General features: G+C 40.0%; 1 protein-coding gene across 2 annotated transcripts in view; it reads left to right on the forward strand.

The window, feature by feature from the left end:
- LOC117883403 (guanylate cyclase soluble subunit beta-2-like) overlaps positions 1 to 4,635 on the forward strand; it is a 32,079-nt gene extending 27,444 nt beyond the window's left edge. For both annotated transcript variants that reach the window (XM_034782676.1, XM_034782677.1), the window contains 4 exons: positions 20 to 234; positions 320 to 442; positions 1,449 to 1,626; positions 4,291 to 4,635. In XM_034782676.1, coding sequence (XP_034638567.1) covers positions 20 to 234; positions 320 to 442; positions 1,449 to 1,600 — 490 coding nt within the window. In that variant the 3' untranslated portion in view covers positions 1,601 to 1,626; positions 4,291 to 4,635. The remainder of the gene's footprint in view (positions 1 to 19; positions 235 to 319; positions 443 to 1,448; positions 1,627 to 4,290) is intronic.
- Positions 4,636 to 14,799: the final 10,164 nt, after the last annotated feature.

Here is a 14,799-nt window from a genome sequence, read left to right on the forward strand (position 1 = left end):
ATTGTTATTGTTGTTCTAGCTGCCTAAAGGACAAAAAATTTGAGATGACTGAAAGAGGAGAGATTGAAGTGAAGGGCAAAGGGAAAATGCATACATATTTCCTGATTAGAAACAGGACTGCAACTGAGAATGAGATCATGGGAAACCCAATAAAGGAATCAGATTCTGACCATGAATCTGTTCAGTCCTTTCATGAGTCCAGGATCAAAATGATACAAAGTTCATGTCAGCAAGGTAGAGTTGGCACAACAGAAAATCAATTCTTTCCACAGTCTTTTAATTCCAATTACATTAAATGTCTGTTCCTATCTTCCCTCAGCTATGCAGCCCAGTTCAGACCAGGATCAGCCGCCAACCATAGCAATGAAGTACATTGATGGTCCCACAGAAACACAAGCCAGTTACAAAGGAAGAAGTCAAGAAAGAATTATGGATTTAACAGGTATTTTCTTTGTTACTGAATATTCAAATAGTGGAGTTAGAAAGCATTTGAGACTTGATCCTGCAAACTGATCATATTACTCATGTGAACAGTCATAGCTTACATACAGATGCATTATGTCAATGGGACTCCTCACATCAGTGGCTGCTTAAGGCTAACCATCCTGCACATTGTTTGGGGCTGACCATATCTATCTTCACAGTAATCCCAGGCTTCAGGGATGGGCTAGGGAGAAAGAAGGTCACAATGAGACTATTATGACTACCATGATCTTTAATATTTTGAAGGTCCCCATGAAGTTGTTTCTGGGATCCTGTGCAGTGGTCAAAGCCGAGTGAAGTGGGAAAGGGCATTCTCATTGCATCAGCCAAGGAGGAGGGGGAGCCACTAACCCAAACCAAGAGAGGAAAGGGCTCCATGGGGGTGCATGAGTCACCCTTGCCAGAGAGAGGATGGGGAGCTCTGATTCCCACCCCAACCTCCTGTAATTTTACCTGTTGGCCCCATCTCCTCAGTCTCTTTTGACCCAAGTACACTCAGGATTAATTCCTCAAACATGGGGGTCTTCTGCAAATCAGGTGACCCCATCAATTGTGCATTCCCTAAGCTCTGGAAACTGGCTTGTTTGTGTTTTTCTTGGTTATGAGTGGTAAGGTTAATCAAATCTTATGCCTTAAGGAACAAGCCACTCACCTGTGGTTAGGAAGGATTTATTCGCTCATGTACAGCGTTACACAGTTTATCAGGTGCTTTATGGGGAAGTTCATATTCCTGTGAAGTTGCAGGTACTGGCCAATGCTGGAAGCAGAATATCAGATTTGATGAATCCTTCAATCCTATGTACAGAGCAAAAATATTTTATGGCTCTTAAACGGACTAAAAAAAAGTACATTTCCCTTTACCTCTGCTCTGCTCATGTGTAACCAGTAATATAACATCTACACACCTGCCTACTGATCCATCTATGGTCATTAAGAACTCACACAGGAGGAACATTTCTTTACAGGCAAAACACATGACTTTGAAAGCTACGGACATCTCCATGATGACCAGCAGCCAGGCAGTGATCCTTATCTGCCCAACCAGGAAAGAATCAAACCAGCACCTGAAGAACCACAGAACAGAAATGTCAGATCCAATTTTTGCAATTTAATTTAAGCTGCTGACTTTTAAAGTTAAACAGGGTAAGTACATTGCAATCTACTTCATTTTGCTATCTGGGTACTGACTTTGTATAGAAATTAGTACAGGGGTTTTGTAAAAATGACATTTCTTCAGTGCTTGCAAAAAATACAAAATGCTGGAGGATCTCAGGTTTTTTTATTATGGTGTTTACATAATTTAATTGTAATATATGAATATGAGATGACACAAGATGCCTTGGAAATGGGGTGCTCCTCAGCAAGTGCCACATTTCTCCAACTGTCCTTCCCCTTGTACCAATTGTGTTCATGTTCTTGGGTTCCCATCCAGTGATCAAAGCACATTGGGACAGGAAAGGATGGGCTTGTGTGACTAGTGGCATCCTGGCTGTAATGAGCATTCCTAAGAAAAGAAAAATGCCCTGAAGTGACAACTGCCTTAACTCCAATAGAACTGACTACTTGCCTGAGCAAGATGAGCAGAATTTGGCCCCCATCCTAACTTTGATACCAGTTTAATAACTGACATGTTCTCTGCAGGGGAATATATCATGTCCTGATAGCAGGGATGGACTTGGATTTAATAAAATCAGTATTTCCATTTCAAAATAAAGATGGTTTTTGCTTTTTAGTATTTATGGGACACACATCAGTTTACGGTTTCTTTACCTGCATTTGTGCTGCACTTAGAAGACCTTAAAAGGAAACACACACTGCTGAACAGAAAAGCATTTTGAGCCCAGTTCACCCCTGTGCAGAGGGCCAGTACAAGGTCTATGCACCACTTGAGTCCTCTAAATAGGGTTTAAGTGGGATATAAGTGGATTTCTATTTATTTCTGAGCACCCCTTCCCACCTAAACAAGATAAATAAAGATCTGGATCCTAGCAGTGGGGCATGACTTTGCTCCAGACAAGCGGTTCTTTAATTTCACTTATCTAATGCAGAAAATGGGATTCGGACTCACTAGACGATTTACCCCCTCAGACCACATTTGATCAAAAATGGCAGAGGGAAACTACAGGCAGAGTTGCCAAAAAAGGATTTGTGACCTAGGACATAGAAAGGAGCCATGATGGACATATAGACTGTGACCAAGATAGTGCATGGAACTTTTTTTTCCTTTTATTGCACTGCAGCCATCCTAGTATGGATGTAACACACGGCCCCCAGTGGGGGTTGGCTTTAGACTCCACCCCCAAATTGATTTAAGGTCTGCAGCTGTGGATTCCTTAACTAAGTAAGTGTGTGAACGTGAATACAGTTTGATGCACTTTGAGCAAGTATTCACCCGGGTGGATAATATGGCTGCTGTGCTGACATGCTCTGGGGCATCAAAGTTCCTCCTCTGTATATAGGTGCATCTGAGGCAAATGTTCAGATCTCCTTTAAATACCAAAGAAGAATGTGAGACTTCTGTACGGAATCTTCCCTCTGCAGAAGACCCAGAGGGAAGTAATGCTATTTCACCAGGTTAAACATTTCTGTTAAATCTAAAGTAATATGACGTGCCTGGCCACGTGCCCTAGAACGTTAACGTTTTATATGCTACGCCTGAGCACTACGGGAGAGTCAGAATTGAACTCCGTTTTATTACTGGTATGCTTTTAAGCAGGGCCCCCCTGCTCTCTGAGAACTGTGTATTATTTTGGTGATGGCCACACCCGCTGTAGGTTGCAGACCTAAGTTTCGTTATTGTGAAACTGGGCAATCTTTGGTGGTGGGTTGTTCCTTAGATCTGTGACATCTGCATTCCAAGCTACATCTTACTAAACCCCTTCTCACTCCGGATACCCTGGAGCCCCTTACTTCCCACACTGAGCTTGGACAAACTGCTCATGTATTTATATACAAATCTCTCAAGAGACATCGAGCCTGACTCTTTTCTCATTCACACTTACTCTCACTGACATTTAATTTGAGGGACCGGCAGTGAAATCAGTGGTGTCTTATCGGTGTAAGAGGACAACCTGCCCTGAAAGCATTGATCTGCCCTACTAGACAAATAGATTTAATTAGTCTTTCTCAAAGAGTCACATATGGTAGAAAAGTGTTCTTTCCAATTATCCCAATTTGGACAAGACAGTTGTAAGATTTGCTAACCGTTCTGGGTCCCCTGGGCAGTTGGGAGTGAAACACCTTTTGCTGGCAATTTTCCACTCTGGCCACTAGAAACAAGGGATTATGAGGCTGTGGCAGTCAGCAGCTGCCTCTCTTATTGTTCCTCAGCTGTCTTCACAGCTCCCCTTGCTCTGAATGCCTCACCGCAGAGAGAAAAGAGGATGCAGTCTCCCCAAACCCCGTAATATCAGGGCCTAGACAGCTGGAACAGTTTCAGGTACCCCTGGCATAGGAAAGGAGGCCATAGAGGGACAGAAGAGGAATGAGAGATCCCACAGACAACTATCCAGCAGGAGAAGGGGCAGATCCTCCAGTAGGGAGTGGAGAAAGGGATGGGCAGCTTAACAGGAAGAGAAAGAGAGAGTGGGTTGGCAGGGGAGAGAGAAAGGGAACCCACCATAGCTGGCAGAGAAGGAAGTGGGAAGACATCACAGGTGCCCAAGAGAGAGGAAAGAATGGGGGTGGAGGAAGAGATGTCCCAAAAGAGATGCGAGTTAGGGGAGCAGGCTGCCTTGCTCTCCCTGACTGATTTCCATCAAAAAGATGCCTTCATGCTGTGTAGCTCTTTAAAAATCTTTTTTCCAGGTAACCAGCTATCAGTCATCTCCTTGCTAGGAGGTTGCAAGGGTCAGCGCATCCCACAGCAGCAAGGGGGCTGGGCAGAGTATGGGGCTCCACTCTGGAAGGGAATTAGCGCTTGAATGGCTGAATAATGTCATTTGCCCCTTCTCCAGTTTGGAAGCTCACACAACTGCATCACCCATGAAGACCCCTCTAGGCCAGCAGTCAGTAAGGCAAATTTGATATATACTAGGTCATTTTCCACTGAAAACACTGTGAATGTTTAAGATGTGAAATATTTTAAATGCCAGTAACTAGTCCAATTCTGAGCACTATTGAATAATTTATTCCAGGGGTTCTCAAACTGTGGGTCAGGATCCCAAAGTGGGTTGCAACCCTGTTTTAATGGGGTCGCCACAGCTGGTGTTAGATTTGCTGGGGCCCAGGGCTGAAGCCAAAGCCTAAGGGCTTCAGCCCTGAGTGGTGGGGCTCAGTTTACAGACACCCCCCTGCCTTTGTCCTCCCTCTTCCCCCCCCCCCCCGGTACCGGGGCGACGGGGCTGGGCTCAGGCTTCGGTCCCCCCTTCTGTGGTCATGTAGTATTTTTTCTTGTCAGAAGGGGGTCGTGATGCAATGAAGTTTGAGAACTGCTGATTTATTCTGTTAAGTTTTATTTCATGCTCTCTGTGTGTGTGTGTCTCTCTCTCTGTGTGTATTTTAAATGTACATGGGCAATGGCTTCAGTATGTACTCTCTTATACAAAGTCCTTCTAATGTCTCTCATCCAGAGATCCATCCAAGATATCCTATGGGCACGGGGTTTTAAAAAATAAATTATAGCTGCACATCGTCACGTGTTCTTAAAGCAACAAATACCGCTAAAGATGTTGAAATAAAGGGGACTAGAAACACGAAATAAATACTTTGGGTTTTACTTCACTATTCATGATTTTTAACAAACACTATGGAAAGTTAGTGCAGGATTGTGCTCCTAAATCAACTAAGTGCTTTTGAAAATCCCACCCATAGTGTCTTACAAAAGAATCAAAACTTATTGCTAAAAAAGCACCTGGGGTAAAATTTTCAAAAGCACCTAGAGGAGTTAGGCACTTTTGACATTTTTTACCCATAACTAACAATGTAATTTCAAGTAGAACTGGGGAAAACAGTGCCAAACGCTCAAAACCTTCCCATTTTTCAGTAACTTTTTCATTGGTTCTCTTCCCCCCACCCCACTTTTCTACCCACTTCTTATGAACATTGAAGCAATAAAATTTTACTGGCAAAAATGTTCAAGGAAATTTAATTTCTAGGTTGCAGCCATACTATTTATTACTTCTACTGTGAACAGAGCCCCATTGTGCTAGGGAATGAACATACACATAGTAGGAAACAGTGTCAGCTCCAGCGACCTTACAATTTAAATAGACGTCAGAAAAAGAGTGAGAGAAAAGAAATCTGATTGCCACTTTACAGATAGGAAACCAAGGTACAGAGAGATTAAGGCTCAGATTTTCAAAGTTGTGTAAGGGATTTGGATGCCCAGTTTTCATTAAGCCTGGGATATTCAAAGGAGTCTAAGGATGTTAGATCACAAGGATACAATTTTCCAAAATACCTAAGTGACATAGGAGTCTAAATCCCAGTTTCAAAAGCAACACAGACAGTGACTTTCATAAACAAACATTTTAATTTAGATTCCACATTAAAAGAAAAAATATTTCTAGTTGATTCGGGGGGGAAAAAAATCAGAAAACCAGTGAGACATTTCAACTGAAACAAAAATTTTATTTTGTTTTTAATTTATCTGTGCAAAATAGTTCCTATTTTTCAACCAGTTCTTTTAAAAGCATCACTTATATTTAAATATACAGGAGAAGAGAACACTCAAATGAATAATAATAAAAAAACATTGTAGAAGCAGAAACCCGTATTGATCTAAAGAAGTCAAACTTGAACTGCTCAAATAATTAGGCAAAAGATTTGCACTAGTTATGTGAAACTCTTGACCAGAAATACAGCCCCTTTCAAAGGGCCGGTGACTAAAGCTTAGTAAATAATTCACAGTTATAGTTTGTTTGATGCATTTAGACTTTTTCCATTTATATTTGATGAGCAGCCCACGGTTCTTGCAGATGTATTCATTATTCAAAATCATTTGCCAAATAATTTATACAAATAATTATCATAGAATCATAGAATATCAGAGTTGGAAGGGACCTCAAGAGGTCATCTAGTCCAACCCCCTGCTCAAAGCAGGACCAATTCCCAGCTAAATCATCCCAGCCAGGGCTTTGTCAAGCCGGGCCTTAAAAACCTCCAAGGAAGGAGACTCCACCACCTCCCTAGGTAATGCATTCCAGTGTTTCACCACCCTCCTAGTGAAATAGTTTTTCCTGATATCCAACCTGGACCTCCCCCACTGCAACTTGAGACCATTGCTCCTTGTTCTGTCATCTGCCACCACTGAGAACAGCCGAGCTCCATCCTCTTTGGAACCCCCCTTCAGGTAGTTGAAGGCTGCTATCAAATCCCCCCTCATTCTTCTCTTCTGGAGACTAAACAATCCCAGTTCTCTCAGCCTCTCCTCATAAGTCATGTGCTCCAGACCCCTAATCATTTTTGTTGCCCTCCGCTGGACTCTTTCCAATTTTTCCACATCCTTCTTGTAGTGTGGGGCCCAAAACTGGACACAGTATTCCAGATATTCTTAATTTTTAGCTCATCCACATGCAAATCACTGTCAGCATGCATGATCTAACATTTAAAATTCAAGCAGTGTTGGTTAGCTTTGGTTGAGCCCATTGGTCATGAGGCATTGTTAATGTTCTGTGGCTCTGATTCAGGAAAGCACTTAAGCATGTCCTAAAGTCTCACTGATTAGGGATGCTTTCCACATTCTGAATCTGACTGAACGTACACTTAGAATCTAGTTTCTGGTGAGAGAAAGCTTGTGTTTGCAAATATAACAATTCACTTTCGGCAAATATTTTCTAAAACTAGCTGTTCATTAGGCTCTCCTGCCACTAAACTTATTTGCAGGCATATTCACAAATCATGAACAAATGGAGCCAAAAGGAAATCAGTTTTTTATTAGAGTGACTATCTGTGGAAACAGTTTTTGAGCTATTCACCCAGTTCTACTTGCAACATTACAAAGCAGCTATACTGGACCCAAACGGAACATGAAAAACAACATGAGCAGGGAGATCACACAATCGTATCTCAGTGAGAATATAAAAGATTTTTTTCAAAAAATGATAAACTAAACTTTAAAATTTCAGAAATGAGACATGGTGAGAAACTTTTTTACAAGAACACGTTTAGCTGAATGTAAATTGATGGAGTAAACTCTCAGTCATTACTCTTAAAATATTTAGATAAGTATGTTGTTTAAGTTCAGTCAATTGGAATAAATTCCTTCTGTAGCCACATACTATATTAATCATGTGTATAAACACCTCCTCTTCGTGCTTATGGTTTGTGATATGCAGACACCTGGACAATGTATAGAGAAATAGGAATGTATGTGCAATATTTCCAGTTTGTAAATATTTGTAGCCAAATTAAACAATGTTTTGGCAATGTCTATTTCTTTAAATAACTGGAGCTGGGTGAATAGTTCACAATAAATAATTTACTTGATGAGTTTTTCCTCTTTTCCTTGTCATGAATTGTCCCCAGTTCTCTTTTTCTCACATTTTCTTTGTATTTGAAGTTATTTGCTGAATATTTTCAGCAAATAATTCTTGATCTGGAGCTTATTCACAAGTAATTCACTGCAAGCTTTTGCTATTCAGAATTCCAGCTGTTTTGACTGAACACATGGTATGTTTCTGGTCTCTGATCAGATGAGCATAACTTAGAATCAGGCTCTCGATCGCATTTTCATATTAAGATCTGTCATGGTTTCTATTCTCTCAATAGTCCCTTAATGCAATTTCGGTGAACATTCCTGTCAGTACCTCATGCACTAGAATATTCACAAAAAATGAGTAGAAAAGAATATTGACAGTCAAGGTGAATGTCTATAAAAATTCAAATGAATGTTATATATTATTCTCAACATAGAAGCCCAGCTATATTTCTATTATAAGGTTTTACAGCTTCATACACAGAAAAACTCACATGTTCTTTAACTGTTTCTATTTTGTGATTTGCAATATATACTTTTCTAGCAATGGGAACAACAACAAAACATAAGAAATTGCGTTGCATGGTAACAGTAACACTGCAACAAATGCTATTTAAAAGTAGTTCTTGAGGTATGTGGATTTTGCAAAAATATACTTGGTGGTGGTATATTTGTTACCAAAGGGTTTCAACATAGTATATAGGCCTCTGACAGGTTTTGTCATGGTTTCCATTTCCTTGCTAAACAACAGGCCAGTGACCTGGAACACAGTCTTAGTGAGTCTCTGAAGGCATCCTGCCAAAGCACTTTGCAGAAACATAACCTGATACACAGCTATCATTTAAGGCTAGTTTATCTCAAGAATCAATGGGCCTTTAAAAATTCACCAGCTCACATATCCTTTTCAATAATGGTGCTTAACTGTTTTGTGTCCTGATTTTGTGGGCATTTGAAAGAACCTTGATTTTCGGAATAAGATGACATGTCCATTGGTAACAGGAACCTAACCGCCTTTACTTTACCCCTAGAGGAAAATGAGAAAGAATTATGAGTTGCTATGAATGTACAGAGTGTGCGGAAAACAGTGAGAAAAGGGAAAATTCCACAAGGCTACATACCACTTCTATGTCTACAAAACTGCATACAGACTTAGTGAACAAATGACTGCATCATCTGTCAGGTGTTTGCTCTTCATACCTGTGTGTGCTCATACATCTGCATACTCTTTCAATGGTCTTACACTTGTGCACAGAAAAGTCCATCTATTGAAAGTCTGCAGGCAGGTATAAAATGTTTTAAGGTACACAGACAGTTGCAACTTCCAACTATGTATGTGCATCCTCAATTTTGCTCACACAAGTGAATACCTGGTAGAAATTAAAACATACCCCTTCAAATGTTCAAAAATCAGACATCTGGAGAATAAATGATCAAGTTCTCTCTCTCCCCGCCCCCCACTCCTTTGCTGTAAATGCCACCTTTCCTCTATCCTTCAGGGTAACAGGAGAAAAGAAAATCATGAAAACCGTAAAATGTTTTTTCTTCAATAGTTATTGTAGGATAAAATATGACCCAGAGCAGACGTCCTGAACAATTCCCTTTGCTCTACTTAAATTCAACCAAAGCCTTGCATTATGGGTGAAATTCATTTCTATGGAGAAGGATACCATCCAGACCTATGAACCACTTAAGTCCTACTTAAGTCTTCAAAATAGGACTGAAGTGGTGTATAGTCATTGTATGGGCCCTATGCATAGACCTGAATATTACCCTAATGGCTTACATCACCTTTAAGTGGGGCAAAAGGTCTCATGTGGACCTTCTGCACTCAGGTCAATTTTATGAGTTAAAGAGTAATTTATCATACAAGCTACATTGCATTATGCAAATAGCCATTTCCAGATGTATAAAGCACATGGCTATTACTTGTAAGCTAGAGTGATCTTTCAACTTGTGTATTATCCACCTTCCTGTAACTTGTACACAGATGGAGAATACCTATGGCAAGATGAATGCTCAGGGCTAGGGACTGTGCCATTTAGGCACTGCCCTAAATATGGGATGCTGTGTAGATGCATTGACCCAGATGCTGCTTGATCACAGGATGTACAGTCACTCCCCCAACCTCTGGAGTGCAGGGCAGTGTGCAGACCACACCGTCCTTTAGCATAATGCAGCCTTCTCTTCCTGCTCTGCCCTTCCCCACCCACTTTGGAGCAATGTGCACACAGGATTGGACCTCAAGTCAAGGTTTGCTTCTGCGTTTTTTATAGCCTGCTCCACGTGTGGCACTTCGCTGCAAGTCAGTGGAAAATCTGCACACAGTGTGAATGCAGAATGGCACCTGTGAATGATTCTAAAGAGGCTTTTGTAGACTTTGTAGTTTTACTATAAATCCAAGAGCCATGAGAATCAGTAAAACATCGTCCAATGAGTCTTTTGCTTTGTTACAGTAACCTATCATAGTTGCTTTGCAAAATGTCTATTTTCCAGTACTGATTGTAAAGTGCTTTGAGATCTGTGGATCAAAAGCACCATTTACATGCAAAATATTAATGTTTAGTCACAGTATTATTAATTTTTACAATGACTTTAAGAAATTGCCACACCAGATAAGACAAAGTCTAGTCCTCCCCAGTCCAGCACCTTGTCTCTCACCATACTTTCAGAGGAAGGTGCAAGAAACCCCCATGGTGAACAATGAATGGAATAGCTTGTAAAAATATGCATAATTAGCTTGTGGAACTCATTGCCACAAAATATCATTGATACTAAGAATGTACTAGGATTACTGAAAGTATTAGACATTTACATGGGTAGTGGGAACATCCACAATCATGGCAAAAACATTTTTAAAAATAAGTGACAAAGCTTTGTGATTCAGGGCATAAGCCAATCACCATACTAATGGGGGTTGTGAAGAAACTTCCTCATAAGTTAAGATATTCCATAATTGTGTTGGGGGTACAGTTAAAGACTTAGGCCTAGCTGAATAAGCCCCTCAAAATGCAACAGGCAAAATTGCTGACAAGGCTTTCTAATAATTTACAAGCTTACGTGCTACCTTTGAGCAAAAGTCCCCCAAAACATATGTTTGGAAAAAATAATTATATGCTGACATTAAGGCACGTTGTTCCTCATAAATTTCCTATTCAAATAAAAAAAATACTTCAGGATGCTACCTGTGTACTGAACTATGATACGAAAAGATGGACAATTGGTGAATGGTAAAAATGAAGGCTACATTTTGTTAGTTTAAAGTTACTAGTTCATGACAATGTATGCTGCATGGTAAAAGGATAATTGAGTTGTGTTGATGATTTGTAATAACATAGAATGGAGAATGAAAAACAAATTTTGGAAGTTTGGGTAAATATGTAAGTGGGCATGTGGGATGGTAGATGACATAAAGGGACAAATTAATGTATACAAACCAAATGGACAAAGGCCCAAACTGGAGAACACCGGCCCAGAGACAGAATTGACCATCATGAAGTAGAGATCCTCACTATCCCCTGGAACTCATTAACTTGGACCTCTACCTGTTCCGTCTTATCTTATTGTCTGTTGTATGTATATGATCAGAAACAATAAGTGACAATGACTTTGTCAGAACATTTATAAGTAAAGGCTAAAAATTGATTAAGCCTAAATTGGGTGGACTTGTGCCTCAGTTTCCCATCTTACAATTGTTTCCTGTGCCTTCTTTTGAAGCAGCCAGCACGGGCTACTGATCAGAGATAGGATACTATACTAGATGGACCATTGCTCTGAGCTGGTATGGAAGTTCCTATGTTCTCAAAAGCAGTAATAAAATAGTCAATACTACTACTTTGAGTAACAATTAGTTATATAGAAATTTTCAACCATGGACCCAAAAGCATTTGTTAAGAAATATATATTTTTGATCTTTTACCTTTTCACTTTCATCAAATGTTCCCTTTTTCTTGGATTATGAGAAAGGGTAAATATCTTCTCTATGCCATTCGTTGTTTTCAGAGTAGCAGCCGTGTTAGTCTGTATCCGCAAAAAGAACAGGAGTACTTGTGGCACCTTAGAGACTAACGAAAGCTTATGCTCAAATAAATTTGTTAGTCTCTAAGGTGCCCCAAGTATTCCTGTTCTTTATTCATTGTTTTGTGCACCTCTTTCATGTACCCACTTATTCATATCCTCTCTAAACTAAACAGTTCAGAAGCACTTAAAAGTCCCACTGAAAAGAGCCTAAGTCACAACTGACTTTCAGTGAGACTTAGGTTGAAATCAATGGGAGGTAGATGTCTAGGCACTTTTGAAAATCCCAGTAGGTGCCTAGGGGCATCTTTAGGTACGTAAATACCTTTTAAAAATGTGGCCCTAAGTGACATTTTAAAATGGGACTCATGCACTTTGTATATTTTACCACCAGTCTTTTTCAGCCTTTCATACACAAGGTTTTCTGTGCTTGTAGGCATTTTTGTTACTCCCCTCCAGACTCCTTCTAGCTCTACTATTAATTCTTTTTAGCATAGGATGACCAGAACTGAACATGTTATTCTAGCTGAATGCATTTATATAATGACATTATAATATTTCCAGTATTATTTTCTATTGTACTCTTTAGCTATCCTAACTACTTTTGTGTACATTTTTGATTGCTGCCTTATATTGGAGCGGTTTTCACTGAGCGGTGGATAGTGACACCCAAGACTTGTTTCTGAGCAATTTATAGTTCATTTAGTACCTAGCAAAGTGTATGAGTAGTCTTCCCAAGGTGCAAAGTCAACTATAATGCTTCACGTGACAGGAAAGAATAAAATTATAAAGTAAAAAGAAAATGTCCTATTTCATTCAAATAGAAAAATGTGGCTTAGCTTGTCAGAACAACACACCAATCTACAAAACTCCCATTGATTTCAATAGTGCCAGAAATTCACTTTTTTTTTTTTTTTTTTTTTTTTTTGTAATTTGTAATTTTTAGTGAGGCGGTCAGTCCTGCATTGAAACCAATAGGAGTTTTGCCATTGACCTCACTGAGAACAGGCCTAGGCCCCTTATCCATTACAGAATTGTCCCCTGTGCCTCACATACATTTCACAAGTTATCCTCATAATAAAGAACTTTGAATTCAAAGAAGTACCCACATTTATTATCAAATCAAGCGGAAGTAACACCGCTAAGCTACCTACACTTTAAAGGTAGGGTTACCAGATAGCAACTGTGAAAAAACGGGACAGGGGTTGGGGGGTAATAGGCACCTATATAAGAAAAAGTCCCAAAAAACGGGACTGTGCCTTTAAAAACAGGACATCTGGTCACCCTATTTAAAGGTAAATATTACCTACCTGCACTTATAAACATGCTCTTGAAAAGATCTCCTTTTGCTAGAATTATTGCTGGAGAAGCAATCGGCTGGAATTTTTGCAGATCCTTTTTCTTCTTCGTTGGTTAGTTGCATCACCGAGGAGCCTGCTGGTGGTTTGACAATTCCCTGCACCTCCAGGATTCTGTTACTTGGATGTCTTTTCTCAGCTTTGTGGTGTTTGTGTCCAGAAAAAGATTGCACCGAGGAAGAAATGGAATAACGCCTAACAATCATACTATTACCTGTGTAGCAGATACAAAATCAGAGTTAAAATCAAATTAAATACCCACATCTGCTTCATAGACTTTTATTATATGGAAACTAAAAACCAATAGCAAAATGATTAAGTCCTGCATGATAAGAAAATATATTTGAGGAAGATTTTCCTAAGCAGAAGTGGCAGTTAGGGGCACTGGGTCATGGAGAGTTATGTGCTATTTGTGCTTTTGAAAGATCCCTTCCTGTATTTTGAGTGTAAAGCCAATGACCAATAAAAGCCTAAAAGATATTTACATAGGGCCTGAATGTGAAATCCTTTCTCATATTGCTGGGTCGCTGGGACTATTAGAGTCAGCATGACTCCTCATATGAGTAACTGGTGATCAGTAGGAGTAAGGGGTTCAGAATCTGGCCCAGAGATACACAGCCGTTTAAGCACAAGAGCAGGCCATGAGCCCTTATGCTTGGAATGATGATGCCATCTGATTGTGTGTAAATTTTATTAACAAAGTTTAAGATTTTATTTTCAACATTGGGGGGGGGGGGGGAAACCAAAGGGGTTAAACACACTTTTCTTTGAAAACACCCCCCGCCTTCAAGAAATATAGATGCGGGGAAGCAGGATAGCTGGAAAACTTCTTGCTCACCAATTCAAGCAGCTAACTATTCCCAAGCTATTTCCCAAATACGTACCTTTTTAAGGGCCTGATCCAAAGCCCTTTGAAATACATAGGAGTCTTTCTATTGAGTTCAATGGGCTTTGGAACAGATCTTAAGTTATTCAATTCCATGCAGTCACCAATTGTACTTAAATACATTAATATCCTTTGACCCCACCACCTACACCTACACCACACCTTTCCATCAATTTATCTCCTTGTATTCTGTTTATGTATGCTCTTCCTAACTTAAACCTATGTTCTCTAGGGGCACTTCATCATGGGCATGGACCTTAGCCCCTATCAGGTGGTAAACAAACCCTGCTGGACGGCGACCTCTGAAAGGGGTCAAAGAACATGTGGAAAATGTGGTGACACAATTATGATTATTTATTTGTATTATTTATTTATACCCAGTCCTGGATTAGGGCCCCATTGGACTAAGTACCGTGCAAACATATAATAAAAAGACAATAGGCCTTAATTAGACATTTTTGTACAAGGACCTGCTCCTGCAAACCCAAGCGTAAATGTGTACAGTATCCAGTTCTACAGATTTGTATGTCAGCAAATGCACTGTCTTTTGCAGCAAATCCTGCTCAATTAACTCACACAGGTGGGTTAACTCACACACTGACATCAGTGAGACTACTATAGATAAAGAGAATAAGGCGTAT

The sequence above is a fragment of the Trachemys scripta genome, chromosome 9 (assembly GCF_013100865.1).
Source record: "Trachemys scripta elegans isolate TJP31775 chromosome 9, CAS_Tse_1.0, whole genome shotgun sequence".
Classification (NCBI taxonomy): domain Eukaryota; kingdom Metazoa; phylum Chordata; order Testudines; family Emydidae; genus Trachemys; species Trachemys scripta.